General features: G+C 44.4%; 1 protein-coding gene across 1 annotated transcript; it reads right to left on the bottom strand.

Moving 5' to 3' along the window:
- Positions 1-963: 963 nt before the first annotated feature.
- Positions 964-15,784, bottom strand: XIAP (X-linked inhibitor of apoptosis). Its single transcript, XM_066640155.1, has 7 exons — positions 15,690-15,784; positions 11,458-12,366; positions 9,022-9,121; positions 8,084-8,162; positions 7,091-7,124; positions 5,990-6,190; positions 964-3,854 (listed from the first exon to the last, which is right to left on the bottom strand). The coding sequence occupies exons 1-7, from the start codon at positions 15,694-15,696 to the stop codon at positions 3,661-3,663; spliced, it is 1,524 nt and encodes a 507-aa protein (XP_066496252.1). The 5' UTR covers positions 15,697-15,784; the 3' UTR covers positions 964-3,660.
- Positions 15,785-22,551: the final 6,767 nt, after the last annotated feature.

Genomic DNA, 22,551 nt, shown 5'->3' with positions numbered 1-22,551 from the left:
AAATTGTTAAGATTCTGAATACAAAGTAACTTTGTCCTCAGAAATACAAGGCAGAAAACCTATGCAAGGGGGGAGGTAAATGGTACATAAAGATCATGATCAACAAGAAGGACACTGTTGTGCCCCTCTTCACAAGCCTGTGGAAAATTCCTCTTAAGCAACAGGTTCTCTATTCAATGCAGCCTACGAGAGCACCTCTATAGACATGATGCTGCTCTGTCTTAGACTTTTAGATTACGTAGCAAGGTTACTACAAACCATTTCAGCAATGACTCTTGGTACTGATGCAATTTCAGAGCTGCCTCTCAGAAGGGAAGCAGAAGTCCTTTTGTCCCTGCCCCATCCTGAAACAACCAGATTTGCAAGAGGCAACATTGCTGCCCTACAACAGCCACACATAATACATGAATGCATTGCCAACATTCTTGTTGAGGTTGATATAGGGAACCAGACTATAATAGTAGTCCCATTGTTAGTATTCATTTCATTAAAAAAAATCATATGCATCCTTGCTATTGCCTGTGCTGGCACCTTTCAAGCTGACTGTTCCCCTCTGCACTCAGTGGCCACAGAACTGCCCGTGAGGAAGGAAAAGGGAAAAGCCCGTGTGGCCTGACAGCACACTCCTCCCCGCCCTGCCATTGTCATGACTTTTACATTGATTTCCTGTAAACCGCTCCGAAACCCTTGTCAGCTGAAGAACAAATGCTTTAAACCAGCATGCACTACTAAGCTGTATAAGCAAGTTTTCCTTTGTGAGAATCCCCTTTCTACCTATTAACCACTTTATCTTAATGCACTCGTTTCCCAAATATTTTCACTGCTGCACCTTGAGAATGGAAGGGTATGAGGAGACAGAAGGACAGTGAGAATAAGAACTCAGGCTTATTTGTGGTGGTCCATATGACTGTTTTGCTGTTGTTCAAGAAACAAGCTTCCACCCATAAGAAAAAAAGATCACTTTATTAAAAATGGTCACCAAAGCAGAACTGCAAAACAGCCTGAAGCTTATATTATATGATTACAATACTTAAAAAAAATAAATCTTCTCAGTACATTGGAATAGGTTTGCTCAAAGTTCTAAACTAGGAGGAAAAAATATTTCTCTGTTAAGCATCAATTAATATTGCCAACCAAACTTTACATTATATAACCTTGATTCCACATCTAATTTTCTATACAAATGTTCCAATACTGCCTGCTGATTAGTAGACATGCATAGTTCAGAGATCTATCAATGTTAACAATTTTTTAAATGAAAAGAAAAAACTGATCATTGTTTTTCTACAGAAAGGTGAACTAAAACAATGAACAATGTGAGAATTTGGAATCGCATCTTATGATTCCCAATATAAAAAGTATTTTCTTGCCAAGGGCACCAAATAGATTAGAATGAAAGCTGCAAAGATACAACAAATGGGTTGGATGATTGATGAACTACCAAGTAAGGACAGAAGCCATCTAGCACTATTGCTCTAAGTTTTAAACCTCATTCAAATTGAATAGGAGCAGCAACAGGAAAATCATCAATAAAAGGGACTTCCAGACAACAACAGTCGGAAATTAAATATGATATTCAAGTGCATGTAATGACTATGCATTAAATTATATGTGATAAACATCTGGTTTAACAAAGCAGCTAATACATTTAAAGACTGATGCACAATGTTGCCATGCAGGGCAGCTCCTCAGGGCAGTGTGCAGATGTTCCCTTCCTGCCTTAGCCCTGGCAAAGCTCAGCTGTATCTGGGACCAAGAGGTAGATGAACCCACTCAGCAGCTCCTTCCAACCTTGGTTTGAATAGCTTCTGCAGCAGCCTGAACCAAGGTCACAGGCTGCAACCTGAAACATAAGTTCCTCCTGAATGATTCTCATATAAACATGTAACTTATGGTCACATGTACTGTACACCTGTGGAGTTCTAGCACTGAATGCAGAAATCTTGTGCACATTAGTGTTTCTAGGATGCCACATACCCCTTCAGTTACTGCACATGTGGCTCTGCAGAAATAGTAAGCCGCTTGACTATGGACATGCAGCATAGTTAAGCTTTTAAAAAATATAAGGAGTGAAATAAGTGAGCTGGAAAAAAAATATTACATTATTCAATCACACACCCACACACTCCCTGTGGTCTATAACCAGCAGCTGAAAAAAACCTGGGGAACAATTGTATCTGCAAAGCAATATAAAAGGGATTAATTTACAGTAAGGATGTTCAAACCATCTACTTTGGTGTCTACCAACTGAAGTCAACGAAAGGACTTCAAACTACAAAATTCACAATTCAGCCCTGACTGATAGGAGCCTAATGAGTCATTTAGACAGACTTAAAAAAAAAAAAGTTAGAAAATCCATCATTCTGGAATTCATAAAACATGTCACTAAGCTCTTGCTTGTCTTTGACAAGGTCACCTAGACTATTATTCCCCCTAGCTCACTGGAGTCCGGTCACATGATTAGACTCTCAGTTTCTATCCCAGCCTCCATGCTTACATTAGGCAGCAGACCAAGTGCTTAGGCATTTTAGATACTCGTATAGTTTTTCCACTTAGTTATCCAGAAGGTCACACATACAGAACCTGAGACCCACTGACCTTCTACTGCTGCTCATCCTCTGTTTAAAAGCCTTATTTTTGTGGAGCATGTGGATCCCCAGGATCGTGTCACTAACGAAACTGTAGGGACTGGGATGTACTCACCAGTCCTGCAGCAGCATCCTGGGGGTGCGGGGAGCCCTGTGCAAGTGTCTGCAGGGCACCCCAGCATGCAGAAAGTGAAAGTGGAGTGATCACGCCCCACTTCTGGTTTTGTGGAAATGGAGCACAATCGCTCCACTTTCACTTTCTGCAGGCTGAGGAGCCCACCCAGGGCTCACCCACTCACGCAGCGCTCACGCAGGGCTCCCCGCGCCCACAGGACACTGCTGCAGGGAGTGGTGGGTACATCCCAGTCCCTGCAGCTCCCCTGAGCGATGTGATCCTGGAGATCGCGTCGCTGCCTCCCCCTCACCCCCGCTGCCTCCCTCCCCTGCAAGCACTTACTGTGGCTTTCAAACTCCCAGAGACTTCCTGACAGACATGCTTCAAATCCTCAACTAATGGGTGAGCACAATTTTGAGCAGAGCAGACCACCAGGGCAACTATGGCCTCGTCCTTAGCAAGGAGTTAAATTTGTCTGTGCTGTCACCACTTCAAATTCCATTTGTGGGTTGACATGACTAAATGCTCTTCCATACCATGCAAGCCAGGCCCACCTACCAGGCACAAAAGTCCTCCTTTAGGGGAACCTCTGCTTCTAACAGCCTTCACTGGGTCATGCAATGAAGGGGTTGGGAAAGACGGTTGGAGCAACCAACTAGGTGGCTTATCTAAGGCAAGTGATAAGGCAGGAGTCAGATCCAAAGCATTATACACTAGGACAGATTTCCAAAGCCTAACACAGGTGGCTCTCAGGCTCATTAATGGCTATTCAGGCCAGCAGGGCTAAATGTCAAACGACGAGAGCCCAATTTAGCAGCTACTTAATTGACACAATATCAGTGCACTAAATTAGTCCTGCTCCCTTCAGATCCATTTTGGCATTAATATTGCACACATGGCCAACCTACCCTTGTCACCAAAGGACAGTTTTGTACTTGCATAGTATGATACTCCTGACTAGGATGTATATACTGCCTGCCTTTTTGAGATAACTGTACAACATAAAGGGCATTTGTCAACAGCTTCAGCACAGGCCCTACAAGCGACAAGATGTCCGCAAGGAATGAGGACGACTGAGATGGTTTTGTCCATACAGATTTTACAAAGCTTTTCCTCCTGCAAACATCTTAATTTCTCTTCAGTGCTGAGATCTGAAATAAATCGAACACACAATATTATTTATTTTTTCACATTTTTCAACCGTACATAAGAAACCACAACCTTGATTTGCTTAAAGGACAACTGAGAAAGACTGAGAGAGGATGGCTTTACCAAGCCCCTCCAAGTAACACAGTAGAAGTGGCAAGACAGAAATTTATTTGCAGCTCAGTGTCCTAGTCAAAGAAAATTGGGTTGGTTCAGATGACTGTGAGCGAGTTTGTCCTCCCTGGGGGCCTCGCATGCTCTCCCTTTTTTCTTTCACATGCCTGAGGATGAGCTAGAAAAGGTCCACTTTTGAACTCGTTTCCCATGATGTCCAAACCCTTGGAAATGTAGGTAGAACTGTAGTTTGATATCATGGTTTTTCTAACAAACCAAACCACCGTTACTATTAGGTAATCACGGTCCCCTGAGCCTGGATGCAACGGGGAATTACTTGAGTTACTTGAGTTACTTGAGTTACTTGAAGTTTCAATTGCCTTCCTTCACATGCAGCGAAGGAGAGGGGAATACAGAAGTCTGTAGGGAAGATGGGCTCATTCATGATAATATAAACCACAACTGTAACATACATGTCTGAAGTGGGCCACTGTCTATATAAACACAGTTACAACAAAAGGCAATGGATCAAACTAGCAAGCAGTTCAAAGATTCACTAAACTCATTTTAAAAAGGTTTTCTATTGCAATCTGAACAAGCATGAGTCCTTCAAGCAAGGAAATCTCACACAGAGAATAGTAGGCAGAGTCCACTCCACAAGGTGCTAAGCCAGCCATTTTCAACCTTTTTCAGCTCACGGCACACCGACAAGGCACTAAAATTGTCAAGGCACACTACCAGTTTTTTACTTACATTAAATCACTACATTACAATTAATTGTTAATATAATTACTACAATTATATTATTACATGACAAAGAAACTCACAAGAAGCTTGGAGAGGAAAGGATATGTGATTTTGAAAAGGATGAAAAATGTTCGTAAAGTGTTATGCGAGAAAGTGCTGGCAAAGAGCTCAGATTGAGCACATAGGAGAGCTGTGGGGTGAGGGGCAATGAAGAGACATGAGTGAAACAACTACAGGATTCAGTTGGAGTGCGGGGAACTTGAAGCAAGTGATTCTGAACCTTTGGAAGGTGTGGAGGAGTGAAGGGAAGGACAGTAAGAGAGGTGCTCGCTGCAATTACGAGATTTGGGGGGCAAGTGCCTGTGGGAGGGAGTGGGGTGGGGAGAAGTGCCAATTGCCTGCTCCTGTATTTAAGAAAAAAAAAGTGTGACCAAAAGCCCAATCCTAGCCATGTCTACTCAGAAGTAAGCCCCATTATAGTCAATGGGGCTTACTCCGAGGTAAGTAGGGAAAGGATTGGGGCCCAATGCCCTTCCCCTAAAAGACAAAAGGCAATGCAGGGAGGGTCACTTTGGGGAGTTGCAGGCAAACTGTGGCAAGGAAATGGGACTATCCAGGACCCTTTCAGTTCTTAGGCTGGTGGCCTTAGCAGACTCACTCACTTCATACCTGCTTGCCTGTTCCTGACTCCCTCGTTTCTCACTCACTCACTCCCTCACTCCACCCGCCTGGGACCTCCTCGAAGCTTCTCTGGTCGCCCAGGAGGCAAGGACTTAATGCCCAATCCTAGGCATGTCTACTCAGTAGTAAACCCCATAATAGTCAATGGGCCTTACTCCCAGTTAAATCAGGATTGGGTTGCAGCCTTCATCTTGCTCAGGAGCAAGAGCAAAGCAGCCACGACCAGCCCCTTTGCTGGCTGGCTGCCAGCTCCTTTTCCTTCTGCTGCGCGTAAGGCTCAAAGCAGTCGCTTCCCCCACGTGTGTGGCTGCTGCCTGTCTGCTCTGATCTCACGGCACACCTGAGGCAGCCTTGCGGCACACTAGTGTGATGCAGCACAGTGGTTGAAAAACGCTGTGCTAAGCCAAAGGAATAACATGGAGCAAAAATACTGGAAGAATGCTGCACCATTCCAGGCTACAGAAACTCCACTCCATGAAGAGTAAAGATCACACGCTTATTAGAAAAAATATTACTGCCCCCAGCACTACATGTTTACTCAAATTATCAGTGGTGCATCTTTTTGTTACATTTCTGCTTTGATATTTACAGTGCTTACCTTTCTGCAGTGTGCTTTCGGAGGCTACATGGTGCACATTGTCACTTTGTGCATTTATTAAATCTGTGACCAGAGTCTCCACAGGTATGTAGTGTCCAGTGGTCCGGTGCTGCCTCCTTTCTAGAGTCCTCCTAATTTCCTCTAGGCTGAAACCCATGCGCATTGCATCCTGAACTGAATGGTTCTGTAAAAGTTCCTCATCTGCAACATCAGTAGGAGATAAAAAGATATATAGATCAGTTGTTGTTGATCTCACTGAGCAATTCTAAATACTTAAGCAAAATGCTGAAGTCAGATAGCCATCCTGTTAACAATTTTATCACCAAACCCTTCATGACTGGAAGAAAGCTGAAGAAAGTAGATCACAAAAATCGTACTACTTGCCTGGTGCTGGACTATTATTTTGCTTTGAAGAAAAAACATGGCTTGCACCACAACTTGTTGCCTGAACAGATGCTTGTAAAGGTGAAACTAGACACACCCTCTAATTGCACAAGTTGGTCAGATGATGTGGAGGGGAACAGTTGACAAAACACGTACCAAGAACAGTGCACAAAATATGATGAAACTAGAGTGAGGCAGAGGAGCTTTTGTACTTATCCACCAATCATGTTCCACTCCCTGGTTTTGACTCCAGTCATGTCCCTGGCATGCTATTTTTAGTGGAGGGAGGGAACTTACACTGAAAATCAGTGAAGGTTCCCCTGCGCCCAGTTAAAAACGATGCATATAAGGAGAAGGGGTACCATGACTGGAAATAAAACCATGGTGCAGACCAAGTACTAAAGCTTTTCTATCTCTCTGCCATGATTTCACCATGTTTTGTGCAGCCCCCATGCACTGCCTATCAACACTAACACACACCTTTATGCAATTGAAGAGCATGTCTCGTTTGACCCTGCAAAGTTTTACATTATAAGGCTTTCTTTCAAAGCAGGCTTGCACAGCCCATGACTTACCAAGTCAACACAGACCATCAATCATGTGTTGTGACCTTACCAGGTATTCAACAGCCCTCCCACCCCCTTTTTTGTGGCTCTATTAGATGGGAGGGTGGTGGTCACAAATTCAACTGGCAGTTATATGAGACTGCATGCGTACCTGTAAGAAGCAATGACTTCTCAGCAGCCTTTATCTAGGAAGAAAAACCAAGATGAGATTCCTGCATTCTGAGATGAGGTATAAAAGCACAAAAGACCATCTGTCACTTGATAAGTTACATTTGGACTGGAAGCCTGCAAGTAGGGCCTTTGGTATTTTACACAAAATCTGTAAGGCACCCAACAGTTTTAGACACTTTGATAATCCCTAATAATTGAGCAAAGTAGCAGCTTTCAAAGGGGTCACTCTTCCAATTTGTAGGGAGAGAGCAACTGCCCCTGTTCATCCCCGCATAGAATTCTCCAGTGGATGTTGCAGGTGTCTCCCTTGTGGTTCTTTCTAGATTGCAAACCTCCTTGGGACAGAGAACAATCTGTTCTCTCCTTTTGCTACAAAAACCACTTGGATAACTTTACTGTTGAAAAGCAGTATTTAAGTAATAAATGACAAAAATTGATGGAAGTTCTATATTATACATACCACAATTTGCACATTTGGTAACAGCAGTCTTATGCAGTAGGTCCCACTGAGTTCAGTGGAGCTTTACATAGTGGTAACTATGTTTAGGATTGCTGACTATGTCACTTAAACCATCAAGCTACACTGCCAGTATCAGCAACATGCACCTTCATCCCTTCTTGGACAAAGATTTGCAAAAGGGGTCTCTTATGCTTAAGCTCATTTGCTGTCCATAAGCTTTCTTTATCAAAAGGACGATAAACAAGATTAAGTAACTTGAATACAGTGCCTTTATTGTAGCAATTAACCTTTTCAGTCACATATGGGAACACCATCTGTTTGCTGTAAGAGACAGGCAGGCAGCTGGATTAAGGCTTGAAAGTCAGCAATGAAAGCCCTTCTATTAATTTAACTGGATCAATGACTTTAAGATCAATGAATTCACAGTGCAAAATTGCATTTATCTCAAAGTAGACTCTCTGGGGAGCAATTCATAACGCATAGTTACTGGAGGTGACACACATATACACTTACTGCAGAATCCTGTGGTGAATGTGTTAAGTGAATGCTGTTCACAAAGTCTTTTCCTTTCTCTTCTACCAGGTACTTGCATCTAGAGCAAATATATCAGAATTAAGAAAATGTGGAAAGATCTTAAAAACAGATAACACAACCAGTGCCAAAATATACACCTAATGCCATTTGAAAGGATGTTCAATGAGCAGGCTTCCTAAGACAGACAAACAGACAGACAGAAAGAGACAGAAAGAAAGAAGCTGCTTTAAAACTTTAGCAAAGTAAAAACCAACAACAAAACAGACCATTTCTTTGTGCAAATTTGACAGCTCTCCTCATCTCTACAGGTTCCTCCCCCTACTTTCCAACATGCAGGCGCCATACTGAGTGGCAAGAGTTCACAATCCCTGGCAACATCTCCAGGAAGGGCTGGAACAGACTCCTGTCTGAAAACCTGAAGGGCCACTGCCAGTCAGCGTTGACAACACTGAATTAGATGGACCAATGGGCAGATTCGGCAGATGACTGATTCTGATATACTGGGATCTGTCATCACTGGTATTTAGCAAAGTTAACAGTGGCACATTTGCAGTCAATGAGCCCTGCAAGGCAGGGGATGACACAGGGAGAAGATGCCAATGCTGCTCCAATCTGCTACTTACATACAATCCTGCCTACAAGAACCTTCTCTGGGATAGCCACTCTTCTTCAACTGAAGGATAAATGCTGCTGCCTAGAATGTGGCATCCCACAAACAGGTTAAGAAAAATTTAAAGGGCAGGTCAGAGAGGGCTTTGCAAGAGAGATCGCAGAGGGCTTAGATTCTGAGCCTGGAGTGGTGAGCAGGGTAACTCTGCAGAAACCATTTGTTTGCCCAAACACTGAGAACACAGGAAAAGGGCATGTGACTATGCAAAAAGCAGGTACAGAATTAAGCACAGAATAAAGGATCTTACCCAGGAAACCACTTGGCATGCTGCTCCCAAGGATCTTCACCCACCTCCCATTTTTGCAGGCCACCACCACAGTGAAAGCACACAACATTGTCACCATCCCCTACAAAAAAAAAAAAAAAAAAAGAGGAATAAGGGTCAGGGCACTAGAATGAACAAGAAAAACTGTGCCAGCCAATCGTCCTTTTACAGCTGGCCAATAAAACTCCAGTTCACAATAGACTTCCTTCCAGCTTTGCACTGTAAAAATATCAACTGCACAACAATTGAGCAATTGTTACAACAAGTACATTTATACGCTCAGGATAATTCAAGGATTCGACCACGGGTTCTCTGAACTTTCTACCTTTTCCTCATTACTTTGGCTGCCAAGAAACTTCTCACAGACAATTCTGGGGGACGTTATAGCATGCACACTTCATGTGTGATGCTGGTCAGGTTTATTGGGCCTTACCACTCCCCTCCCCCCCCCCCATGAACTGAGAACCCTGGAACATGTGCAATACTTTCCACTGAGGCTGTACGTTGTGATGGACAGAAGTGGTGGATAAGCTACCAGTGATCTTTTCATTTAGGAATCAATAAAGCGGGGCGGGGGGGGGGGGGTCTGATGAATTGCAGACTTTCCTGGAACACAGTATAGATAATTGATCACAGAGAAGTACAGCCTTCAGCTACATTCTGTTTCACAAACACCACTTTCATTAACTTTCACTTTCTTTTCTAACCCAGTGTGTTAAAAATTGAGCTTGCATGTGTTACTTGGTCATTTGGCATTTAACAATTTGCCACTTAACAAATTTAGCAGCTCCAAAACACCATTTTAAACTTCCTGGGGGTGGGTGGGGGAAACCCTCACATTTAATTATGCAAAAACAGAACTGACATCCTTGCACTGTGTTTTGTGGTTTAAATTGTTGCTCCCCATCATGAGAATCGCTGGAAATTCAAGGTAGGTCATGAATTTTACAAATACATACAACCAATTCATTAGCACTTCTTAGTCTAACTGAGAGGCCGGGGAGAACAGCCACTGAACCATGATCACAGACTGCATCAGAGAAGCAGACTTACTTATGCCCAGTGGACACTACTTGTAAGAAGAACGTTGATAAGCTGGAGTGGGTTCAGAGGTTGGCAACTAAGATGGTGAGGGGTCTGGAGATCAGGTCCTATGAGGAACAGTTATAAGAGTCTTGTATGTGTAGCCTGGAGAAGAGAGGACTAAGGGGAGCCATCTCCAGGTATTTGAAGAGTTGCCACACAGAAGGAGGGGAGGTCTTGTTCTCTGAATCTTCTGAAAGCAGAACTAGAATCAATTAAAACTACAAGTATATTTCAGCTAGACATGAGGAAGACTTTCCTAACTGTTTTAGCTGTTTGGCACTAAAACAAACTGCCTTGTGCAGTAGTGTGCTCTCCCTCAGTGGAGGTTTACAATAGAAGCTGGATGACCACCAGTCAGGGATGTTCTAGCAGTTACCTGCACTAAGCAGGGGGCTGGACTAGACGACCTCTACGATTATTTCTAACATTCTACAACACTTCGGAACAATGCGTGGGTCACGCACAAGGATCCAAATATATTTTGGAATAAACTAGATGTCATCATTAGGCAATATTCCTTCTGTCTTCCTCACCATGCCATGAGGACCATTCGGACACCAGAAAGAAAAAATAACCCAAGGGATTAAGCCACATAATGCAGCTTCTGATAATCAAGAGATGCAAAATCCTACAGTTGCAAGAATGCTAAAGGTCACCCTTGGTTATAAAAGTCTGTCTTTGAATTTGTGGCTTGTTGAACAAGGTGGCAGGATCCATCAGGAACAGGAGCTCAACCTGGAAGCACACTGGCTGGATATAACTGGACAGCATGTAAACTCCCCCCTCCCCCCCAAGAATCAGAGATACTGGTCAAAGGTGGAATTAACAGTGGCAGGTGAGGAGGCAGTTTGCTGGCACAAATGTCAGCCACTGTACTGAGCAAAGGATGCTCTTAACACTGACTGCTGTGGGGAGAAGGGCACCTCAGCACTTGCTGACTAGTTAACAGCTCTTGCTGATTTCAGCAGCCTGCTCTTGTGTTGGTTGCTGCTTTCAACAGTCAGCAACCATGAGTTTGCGCAGTGCTAAAATGCTCTCTGCCTTCACCACCCCCATATGCAGATAGAAGCATGCTTTTTTCACCCCTTCTGGATCCCTCTGCAGCAATGTGGGTGGTTCCAGCCCCACCACTATCAGGCAAAACAACAGGCGTTTAAGAACAGCTAAAAATGTGGGCTATTAAAAACGTGAGCAGAGTCTTGCATGTGAAAAGTTATGCTTCTTCACCTTCATTTCTCCTTACTTATTTTTAAAGGGAATGAAACATCTTAACAAAATCAGCGGCAGGTGAAGGAAGGTAAGACAAACTATGAAACTCTCCATCCAGCTTACCCATGCTATAAAACCCTGCTTGGGCAAGCTGCTCCTTGCTAACCGGATACCTCCATGTCACAAATGTCTTAATGCGGGCTTCATAATTTGCCATAGACAGATTGTGGGGAAGGGTTGTGTTACGTATATCATTTCTTTCCAGCTCGGCATCAGCAGAGTGAGTTGGAAGGTTTCCAACATCGTGGCCAAGGACAAAGAAACACCTTGGGAAATGGCGACTGTGTTCCGACCACGCTTGATCACAAGGTTCCCAGTTTCTCAGCTTGCCTCCACAGCAGAAGCAGGCCACTTGGTCATCTATGCCGGTGTAATAGAGTCCAGCATGGGCCAGCTCCTTTGGAGAGACAGGGGCATAGGATGGCCAATTGCTGAAAGACCTCAGTCTCATATCTTCACTACACATGGCAGGATTTCTAGGATACGCAGTATCCGAGAGGTCCACAACTTGCCCGCTTCTTAGCAGATAATCCGCACTGTTATCAGAAGAGAGTTCATCAGCAGCATTTTGGAGAGAGGGGTCAGCTGAGCCATTTTCAATTCTGGGGTGACAGTTTGAGAGAATCGGACACGTGTCGTTCCTCCTAAAGTTAAAGCTGCTAACAAACTTGCAGCCTGGAGAAACGGTTTTGTGTCGCCCCATTGCCGAGTCACTGGGCTGCCACCCTCCTACAGTTACATGACAACTGAAGCACTTCACCGTGTCTCCCTCTCCAGTGTAGAAGAAGCCAGCTTGGGCTAGAGCCAAGGTGGAAACAGGACTTTGGCTGGGAAAATTGGTATATGTCTGCAGTCGGTGCTGCTCTTTAGCCAGGTCCTGGTCTGGATTATCTTCTGGTGTGGCACAAGATTCAGAAGTAACTGGTCTATTACATGACATCCCTTCTCCAGGAGAAAGGCTCCCACCAGTTCCTAAATGAGAACATAGGTAAGGTTAGAAACCTAAAGACACTGAATTCATTAAAAGCATCAAAAAGAACAGATATTAGCACACAATGGGAAACCCAAGCATCCACTTCCTCTTCAGAAATGGAAGAACAATTGATAGCTTGTAACTAAATCAATGAAACACATTTACTTGATTCAACAGATAGAGAAATACATTATTAACACGATATACAACGGACAGAAATTTGTACATTACTGGAAGAACCATGGCATGTTATTATGGATAAACATAATTTAAACTGCATACCCATTTACATGCTTACTGTCTTAATGTCTCTAAGCATTTTGTATTTGGTTGTATTGGTGGAGAGATGTACTATGCATCTACGCACATGTATTTTAATGTGTTTGCCATATTTTAATATCCAACAGGTGCACTTATGGTTGGCAAACTTGTCTTTTTAATCTGGTAAAAGAAACTCAGCATGAGGTCAGGGAGCGCCCTTGCCCTTCTCCAGGTCTAAGAGAAAGGTGGGGACCTACAATGACCTCTGGGGTGCTTAGAATGTAGCAAGACATCTTGCTGGCTTCCAAGATCCTCAGCACCTCACCAGCTATGAGACCTCCGCCTCTTCCAGAATTAAAAAAAAGACCACTGGAAAGAACACATTCTGGCTGGCTCCCAAGGCCAGCACAAACGACAGAATACTGTTCTTTTCTTGAAAATTGTGACTTTTGCTCCTACGCAAACGTAACAGCCCTCAAACCTTTTGTGCACAACCAAATAATAATATAGGAAAGCAAAATGATGTCATCAAAATACTGCAAAACAACATTTACCAGGAACTCAATGAAACTGTGATTTACCAAATCACAGTTAAAAGATGAAGTAAGAGAACTGCAGGAGAACAGAAGCTAAGATTAGACTAAGCAAGGGTCCCATGTGGCCTTTGCATTAGGCTTGTTCGCAGGCTCTTTCGGCCATAGCAATGGGGTTCTCAGCTTCTACCTAGAGAAAGATCTTTTACACCGGTGGTCTTCAATCCTTTTTGTGCCACGACCCCAATAAATAAAGTATGAGACTAGGGACCCACCATAGGCCCTGGGATGAGGACAGAATCGATCTGCCCAACCCACCCCCGTCTCTGCCCACTCCCTGCCCCTGTTTCACCCTTCCAGCACTGTTCGCTGTAACCAAATATTATTATTAGATAATATTATCCTATTATCTTATCCTTGCGATACAAGGACATCTGCAAGAGGGATCTGAAGGCCTTAGAAGTGGACCTTAACAGGTGGGAAACCCTGGCCTCTGAGCGGCCCGCTTGGAGGCAGGCTGTGCAGCATGGCCTTTCCCAGTTTGAAGAGACACTTGGCCAACAGACTGAGGCAAAGAGGCAAAGAAGGAAGGCCCATAGCCAGGGAGACAGACCAGGGACAGACTGCACTTGCTCCCAGCGTGGAAGGGACTGTCACTCCCGAATCAGCCTTTTCAGCCACACTAGACGCTGTGCCAGAACCACCTTTCAGAGCGTGATACCATAGTCTTTCGAGACTGAAGGTTGCCAACATGATCTTATTTATTAATAATTATTATTAATATTATAATATTAAGATAACATTAACAAGATATTATCTTATTATTTTCTTAGATAATCTCTCTTATTAGAGATAACAGAAAAAGTTGGTCATGAAGCCTGGCACTAGTAAAAGCTATTTTTGCACAATTGCTAAGAACCTGAGCTGCAATAGGACACAAGTTCCTGATAAGTAAAGGGGTGCACCAGATGTCTCCCCTTTAACCTGGTGGTGCTCTAGTTCACTAGTCTTCAACCTTTTCTGTTCCTGTGTGACCCCACAACTGAGGCTTTGCCCCAAGGTTGAATAACACTGTTTTACACAAAAGGAGAGCAAGATCACCTCCTGGTATCCCAAGATGCCGAACACAGTCCTTCTTGCAGCAGTTTTGCCTATACTATCTCCTAGTTGAAAAGCTGAGAACTGGCCCCCCTATACATACAGACCAATTAATACTCTTCCGAGAGCACACCCATAGGATTGCACTGGATGTTGTTTTCAGAAGAGTTTGTATATCTGTTAAGATATACATACAGGAACCCCTTCCTCCATTTCTCATCAGCCACTGGAACTCCACAAGGCCCCCTGTTCTCCTCAGATGGGCATGTTTGAACTGAAAGGGATTTCAGCTGTGGATGAGATCTTTCTTCCAGACTCACATGCAGGAGGTCCACCGATGCTCAGTTTTAAGACTCTTGGCCAATTATAGTCACAACTGCTCACCCAAATACACACACATAACATCAGCAACAGAAACGTAGAAACAGAAACTTTGTCCATGATGTATGTCTCGGCAGATGATTAAAGCCATGAAGAAACACCAAACAGGCTGCAATTCTTTCCAAGGGTGTACCCTTGGCAAACCTGAGCCACAACAATTGCCTGCCAAATCTATTTCCATCCTAACAGGAAGGAGGATTATCGCTGCTTCGTGCATCAGGTAAGTACCTAAAAGCATGCTTGCCACTGTGGCGCACATGTTCCTACACCCACTAGGTGGCCATGGCCACCTCGCAGGGCACGTTGCTTTGCACATGACACACCTCTGAAAGCTACTAACATTTTTGGCATTTTGTAAAGATATAGAGATAGCCACAGCAGCACACGGATGCATCTGATAACAAACCAACCTGTACCGTGCACCCTGAAAATACCACACCATGCGAAGCAGAGAGCAGTGAAACCATGATCAGAGGTGGTACAACAAAAGCATGTATTCGTTCAATACATATATTAATACATGTGCAATACATGCACACAAGCACACCCATTCCTTGCAATCCTCCTTTCCATGCAAAGAGAGGAGGAAATTAGAGCCCAATCCTATTCATGTCTACTCATTATAGCCAGTGGGTCTTACTCCCTGGAAAGTGTGGATAGGATTGTAGTTTACTCTGCTGATTCCTTCTCCCCAGAGCTCCCTTTCTGCAGGGAAAGAATCAAGGGGGGGGGGGGCTGCAAGTGGGAGGCCACCCCCTTCCCTTCTCAATTCACCCCAAAGTCTTATAAGGCATGAGGGATTTTGGAAAGGGCACGTCCCCACCTCTTCTTCAGCACCGCAGCCCCATCTGGGGACTGGAATGGGGAAGAGGATAATCAGCCCCCCTTTTGCCCCTCTCGACTCAGAGCCACAGCACTGAGCCCCCACCCCAAGACCTGCTGAGAGATTAGAGCGAAGGGGGCGTCATCCCTTTTGCAGTGCCTTAGCCAGGCAGCCAGCTGCATCCCTCCCCAGACCTTGGATGCTCACCCCTGGGTCCCACACTCACCTGGCATCGCTGCCTGCCTCCCCTCCTCGCAAAGAGACCCAGCTGCGACCACTCACACCAGCTGGGGAAGCGAGAAAATGGCGGTTTCCCTTCGCCCTGTCTCCTGGGTGGAAGAGGAAGAGGAACGGAGGAAGCGCCTCCCAGTGGCCTTGCGAAGCAGCCACAAGCCAAGCGGACGCTGAGGCTGGAGTGACCCCTGGGGGCTGGGCTGGGAGAGCCGTGGTGAGGCTGCGATCCTGTCCCAGTCCAATGATTGCACTGTGCAATCCAATTACTGGTCCTTGTGGCTCTTGCACCCTTGCTGGGAAGCAAGTCCCGCTGTGTTCAATGGGGCTGACTCCCAGGAAAGCGCGCAGAGGGGATTGTACAGTCTCTCTGAATGACCCGCCAGCCCTGTTCCCGTTCCCAGAGAATTTTGCAGCGCAGCCTCTGCAAAAATGGCATGCCCAGCCAGGTGGTTGCAATGCTGTACAAACTTACCTGGGAGTAAGTCTTATTGAACTCAATGGAACTAACTTCTGAAAAGACATGCATAGATTTGGAACATCTCCCTTTGCGCACATGCATAGGCTGGCTTGGAACATCTCGCACTGTGCACAACAGTGCGAGCTTAGGCATGTCTACTCAAAAGTAAGTTCCACTGTGTTCAATGGGACTTGCTCCCAAGTAAGTGTCTTGAAAGACTGCAGCCTTCCTCTCTAGTAAGAGTAAATTTGCTGCATGCAGCTTTTTCTCATTTTGTTTGGTTCCCCAAGACTGGCAACTGACACTGCCTGTCAAGTGCCATCCCTTCTTTACCCAGTGATGTGCCAGCCTCCTTAAAGGATGGCCATAGTGCAGCAATAGAGCATATGCTTTGTATGCAGAAGGTCCCAGGTTCAACCCCCAGCCTCTCCAGGTAGTACCTCTTATCTGGTGGGCCACTGTGAGATACAGAAGGTTGGACTAGATGGGTTTTTGGCCTGATCCCTCCTGGCTTTTCTTATGTAACCTCTGCTCTTCTGGCTCCCTGGCCTAGAAAAGGAAGGAGAGGAAGAGTGATACTTTAGCTTGTCACTCTCCTGCACACTTCCACTTTGTTTTCCAGTTAAGGAGGACAGAAGTGGCAGAGACAAACAAGGGCATGGAAGTTGGCATCCCCTCACCTATCTGATGGGTTGGCCCTGCACTCCAACTAGCAGGTATATTACTAGACTATGGCTTTAGGATTTTATTCTGGTAAGTGTTCATCCACTCTTTCCCATTTGCTTTGTGCACAGGATGGTGCTGTTAGTGCATGAATCTGGACAAGACCAGAGGTCCTCCTGGTCAGAATTGCAGTGTGATTTTCAAGCTTTGCTGGAGAGGGTGGCAGACCTGAAGGGTCAGTTGCACAGCCTGAACATACTTCTGGACCCAGTGGCATAGCTGGCCACTGTGGCACCCAGGACCATGACTTGAGACATTACCCCCAGAGCCTGACCTGGAAGTAATGGCAGTAACATGATGACATCGCTGTCAATTACTTCCAGGTTGCAGCACATAATGGAGGAAAAAGATACCATGTCAGCTTGTCACTCCCTCAAGGTGTGGAACTCAGGGCAATTGATCCTCAGCCCCCCTCTAGCTATGACCTGATCTTGCTCCTGGATGCTCAAGCAGCAGCCTTAGATTGGGGTGTTTTTGCCCAGCTTTGGCTGCTGTGCCAATGGCACCTGTTTCTGTTTCACTCAGACCTGTACACATAAGAATTACTGTCATGTTCTCTGTGTGGGGCTGCCCATGAAGACCCTCTAGAAACTTTACAACTGGAGCAAGTGCGGCTGCTGAGGTGCCTGACAAGCAACTTCACTGCTGATGCTGCAGTGTGGGTTACCAGTATAGGCACAGTTTGAGGTGCAGGCTATGATTTGTAAAGCCTTACGTGGCTTAGAACCAAAATATCTCAAAACCTATATTGGAATTCAGGCCGTCCAAGGTGTTAAGGCCTAGGGGGAAAAGGTATTTTCTCTCGTTTTCTTCCAGGTCTTCTTAGTTCCATCTCAAATATCAGTTTCTGAAAGGGGTGATGCTGGGATGGAGAGGAGCCACATGTGAGTCTTATGATTTGACACAAGCAAGCAGCAACTCACCTGGGAAGAAACCCATGTGAACTGTGCTCTACAACAGCAACACTGTCAGGGGTCAGCACTGTTGGGTTGCTGATGAGGGCCCAGTGCTGATTTAAAGATACTCTTTGACTTTTGTATAGATCAGGGGTGTCATTTCATTTCATGAAAACTCATTTCATACAGAGGGCCGAAGTTAGCATTCAGGGCTCCAGCTGAGGGCCGGAAGTGATGTCATTAAGCAGAAAGTGACGTCATTAAGCAGCTAATGGTCAGAAATCAGACTCTGTTCTCATATAAAAACTCATTAACTGCAAACGACAGAAGAGAAAGTCAGCTGTAACACCTCAGCAACTGAGAGCCTGAGGGCCAGATAAAAAGCTTCTGGGGGCCGCATCCAGCCCCCGGGCCTTATGTTTGACACCCCTGGTATAGATGGTCATGGAGTCACTCTGTGGGGTAAGTAAGTAAGTAAGAGGGGGCCCATGGCAGTTTGCTGAGGGTCCCCTGAAATCTGGAGCCAGCCTTGCCCTATAGCATACCCTATGCTCTCCTGTAGGTGCCCTCAGCAGGAGGCAATGAGTCATAGTGGACAAGCTGTCTTTCTGGGAAGTTTGTATTCTCTTATTTGGCCTTCTCACTGAGAAATCCTGGATATGTTTCCCAGGTTCCTTTAGCATTCCCTGAGACACAGAGGTGTTGAATTTGAAAACATTTGGACCACTACAACATAAACCACATGGTTAGTGAAATAATTCCTGGCATTAGAAAGCAATACTGCTCACAGTGCAGTTACACAAACTTTTGAATTACCCAAGAACTCTTCCTCCAGGCCAGATATTTCAGGAAAAAATACATTTGAAAGGTGGGAAAGGTAAAAAAAAAAAAAAAATGCCATTAGCAAGGACACTGGGTTCGCTTGTATTTCAAAATAAGTTTGAACACGGTGAAGGGTGGGGCAAATGGCCACGTGAGCTGATAAATACTTGTAAATAAATAACATGAAATTGAGAACATAAGAAGAGACTGGCTGGATTGTGCCCAAAGGCCCATCTAGTCCAGCATCCTGTTTCTCATAATGGCCAGCCAGCTGCCTCTAGAAAGCCAACTTGGAAGGCATACCTTTATCTTGCCATTCTTTCTCTGCAACTGGTATTCACTGCTGCTGAACCTGGAGGTAGCACATACTCATCATGGCTAGCAGCCACTGATAAAGTTGCCATTGTCTCCACCTCAAATTTGTTTAATTCCCTTTTAAAGTCATCCAAAAGGTGATCATCACCATATCTTGTGGCAATGAATTCCCCAGGTTAATTATTCATTCATTCATTCATTCATTCATTCATTCCACCTTTATTGGCATAAACAATCCAACAAGAAAACAAAATTAAAATATTCAGGGTAGCCACCAATCATTGATCAGGCAAAGAAATACAGAGGAATTTACGCCTTGACAGTGCCTTAAATATATATTTTGCTACATTTGATGAGCGGCATTCATTTCTCCCGTCTAACAAGTACCGGACGAAGTCTGTATCTGAACCATGAAAGCTTTCCAGGAATGGATTTAGAAATCGATGGCGTAAATCAATATAGTGGGTACAATACAAAAGTACATGCGCCAAGGAGTCTTTTGAGGTCAGGTTGAAAGAATATGACTGGGGACTTTCCAATGGTCTATTAAATCTTGCTTTTAGTACATTTGTAGGTAAGATATTAAACCCCTACCCAGTGTAAAGGCTCTACGGATCTGAGGTGAACACATGAACGATAGATAGCTTGAACCCAAATCAGAGGGCCATGAAAGACCAATATATAGAGGCGAACAAGACTTACGGGCTGAAGCTTGCAAATCCTGTTTCTCTATATCGAATAGTTGGGTCCGAATAAGATTGTAAGCCACAGACATGGGTAATCCTCCTATCAGATCAGTTGATAAACTAGGAGCTGGAGTCTTTTGTGAAATAAGGTTAGACCAGGGGAAAAAGAAACATCAGCAAGAATACTGGAGAGCATGATGTTCTGATTTGCCTCGAAACCGACCCTTAGCCAAAATCTCAAGAATCTCAGCCAGGCCAGTGTTTCAATTTTATGCAGACCAGCTTCGAGGCCAGGTTAATTATGTGCTGTATGAAGAAATACTTCCTATAGTCCATCTTAAATCTACCCCAGCATCATTAGATGTCCCCCTGGTTCTAGCTTTGTGAAAGGTTCTAGTTTCTTTTTTCTCTCTATTCTCTTTCTCCACACCACACATAATTTTATAAGCCCCCCCCCCCACCCACTGCAATTCTGTGCATACTTTCCTGGGAATAAGTCCCACTGAACACAATGGGGCTTACTTCTAAGTAGACATGTGTAGGACTGCTCTGTAAGTTGCCTTTTTTGAAATGAAAAAGCCTCAAACACCTCTCCTCATAAGGAAATTGTGCGGATAAGTTGTGTGTCTCCCGTTTCCTAGTCTGAGCTAAATTTAGGTTCAGAAACCAACAGGGAGCCAGTGAAATTGCTGCATGGATCCAAATCTGATAAAACATGCATAAAGGGCCTTTGAACAGCCTGAAGCAAGCTATAAATATTTTGCTTTCATTTTGAGATTCAAGAATAAGTTATGCATGATGTTTTTGTGATGTCTATTAATCTGTTGTACGTTGCTTTGGAGTGGGCTTTCAGTAGCGGCACAAACCTATGCATGTCTTCGGGCCCAGTCTGATTCAACTTTCCAGTACTGATGCAGCCGCAATGCAGTCCCAAGGTAAGGGAACAAACATTCTCTTACTGTGAGGAGACTTTCATGACTGCTCACCCCCCCTCCCCACGAGATGTAGTGCATGCCCTATTATTGGCATGGCTGAATTGGTGCTGGTAATTTGGATAGGATTGGGCTCCAAGTCCCATAGAGCTTAATCTCAAAGTAAGCATGTACAACCCAATAAGTAGGTTTATTCTCAGCAACAATACTTGCATTTTAGCATAATTTCCCATATCATCCCCGGACTTTCTGAGGTCAACGAAGAGGGATGGATTCCTCTTTCTCCACCTCAGAAATTAGTGTGGCCCAAGAGCCAGCAAATTTCAATATTAATAATGGACAATTTGTGCAAAGATCAATGGCAAAATGGAAAACACATTTGATGCTGGTCAGCGGTGATAGGTTGGGTGACTTTAACATCAGGAGAGGGATTTTTCAAGGTGACTCACTATCACCAATATTATTTGTCATTTCGTTAATTCTTCTAACAACACTGCTAAACAAAACAGATTTGGTTTATCAAACATCCAAACATTTCTCAAGCTTTCCCATGTTCTGTACATGGATGATCTAAAGCTGTATGGAAAATCAGCATCTGAAATAGACTAGCTGCTAAACACTGTCTGAATATATAGCTGACATATAGCAGTGGAATTTGGTTTAGATCAGGGGTCTCCAAACCCAGGCCTGGGGGCCAGATGCAGCCCGCAGCAAGCCTCTATCCAGCTCATGGCCAGCCTCTTGTCCTCTGAAAGCCTCTGGCCCACTTGGCCGAACATGATTGGAGTTGTGCTCTGGTTGCGTCTGGAGGGTGTTCTAAGGGCCAGAGAGGTTGAATGAATGAGCCCATTCATTCATTTATTCACTCATCTAAGTTCCATCTCTAATTTATTTATATAAATTTTATATATAAATTTTTTTTCTGGCCCTCTACCCCATGCCAGATATATGATGCGGCCCTCTGGCCAAAAAGTTTGGAGACCCCTGGTTTAGATAAATGCACAACCCTAACTATCAACAGGGGAAAAGAGGTGAGAACTGAAGGAATTGAAATGTCATATGGAAACATCAAATGATTGGAAGAAGATAACAAGTATTTAGGCGTTCTTCAGGCAGAAACCACTAAACATGCAGAAGTTAAAAGGAAGATTAATAATGAATATATTAGGAAGGAGAAGAAGATCTTAAAATCCAAACTCAATGCAGGAAACACTATGAAAGCAATAAATACATGGGCAATTCCAGGCATAAGATACACAGCTGGCATAGTAGACTGGATCTAGGTTGAGTTAGTGTTAGGCAGGAAGACCAGGAAGATAATGACAATGAATTATGCTGGGCCGGATAGGGGCCCCTGGGCTGGGGTTTGGAGACTTCTGGAATTGATGATGATGATGATGATGATATATTAATTAATTATTATTATTATTAGCGGTGGTGGGTACGCTGGTGGGGTCGGCACCTCCCCGTCTGAGTGGCGAGCGGGCCGAGGCTCGAGTCCTCCCAGCAGGCCCTCACCCAGGGAGGATCATTATTATCAGAACACAGTACTTCTAGGTAGAGGTGTTTGGAGAAGATGCGATTTGCTTTACCTGGAAGTAAACCCATTGTGTTCAGTAAGACATAGAGCCCAATCCCATGCCTGTCTACTCAGAAGCAAGTCCCCTTAGAGTCAATGGGGCTTACTCCCAGGAAAGTGCGCCTAGGAATGGCTTGCAATCCTAACCACGCAATTCCCAACCACACTTTCACTTTCCATTGAACAAAGTAGGACTTACTTCCGAGTAGACCTGGTTAGGATTGTGCCTATAGGTATGTAGGTATAGGTAAGACCTCTGAGGGGAGACTGACGGGGCTTCTCTCCGCCTCCAGAGCTTAATCTTTAGTTATAGCTTTATATATGGTTTTAAATAATTTATATATAGTTATACTTTTATATCTATGCTTTTATATATACATAAATAAATTTATATGCATTGCATATGACTCGTTCCCAGTTATCGCTGTGATTGTTCTTAACTTG

This window comes from Tiliqua scincoides, chromosome 12 (assembly GCF_035046505.1).
Source record: "Tiliqua scincoides isolate rTilSci1 chromosome 12, rTilSci1.hap2, whole genome shotgun sequence".
Lineage (NCBI taxonomy): Eukaryota > Metazoa > Chordata > Lepidosauria > Squamata > Scincidae > Tiliqua > Tiliqua scincoides.
The sequence above is the reverse complement of the archived record's forward strand: the minus strand, read 5'-3'. Positions and strand labels throughout refer to the sequence as shown.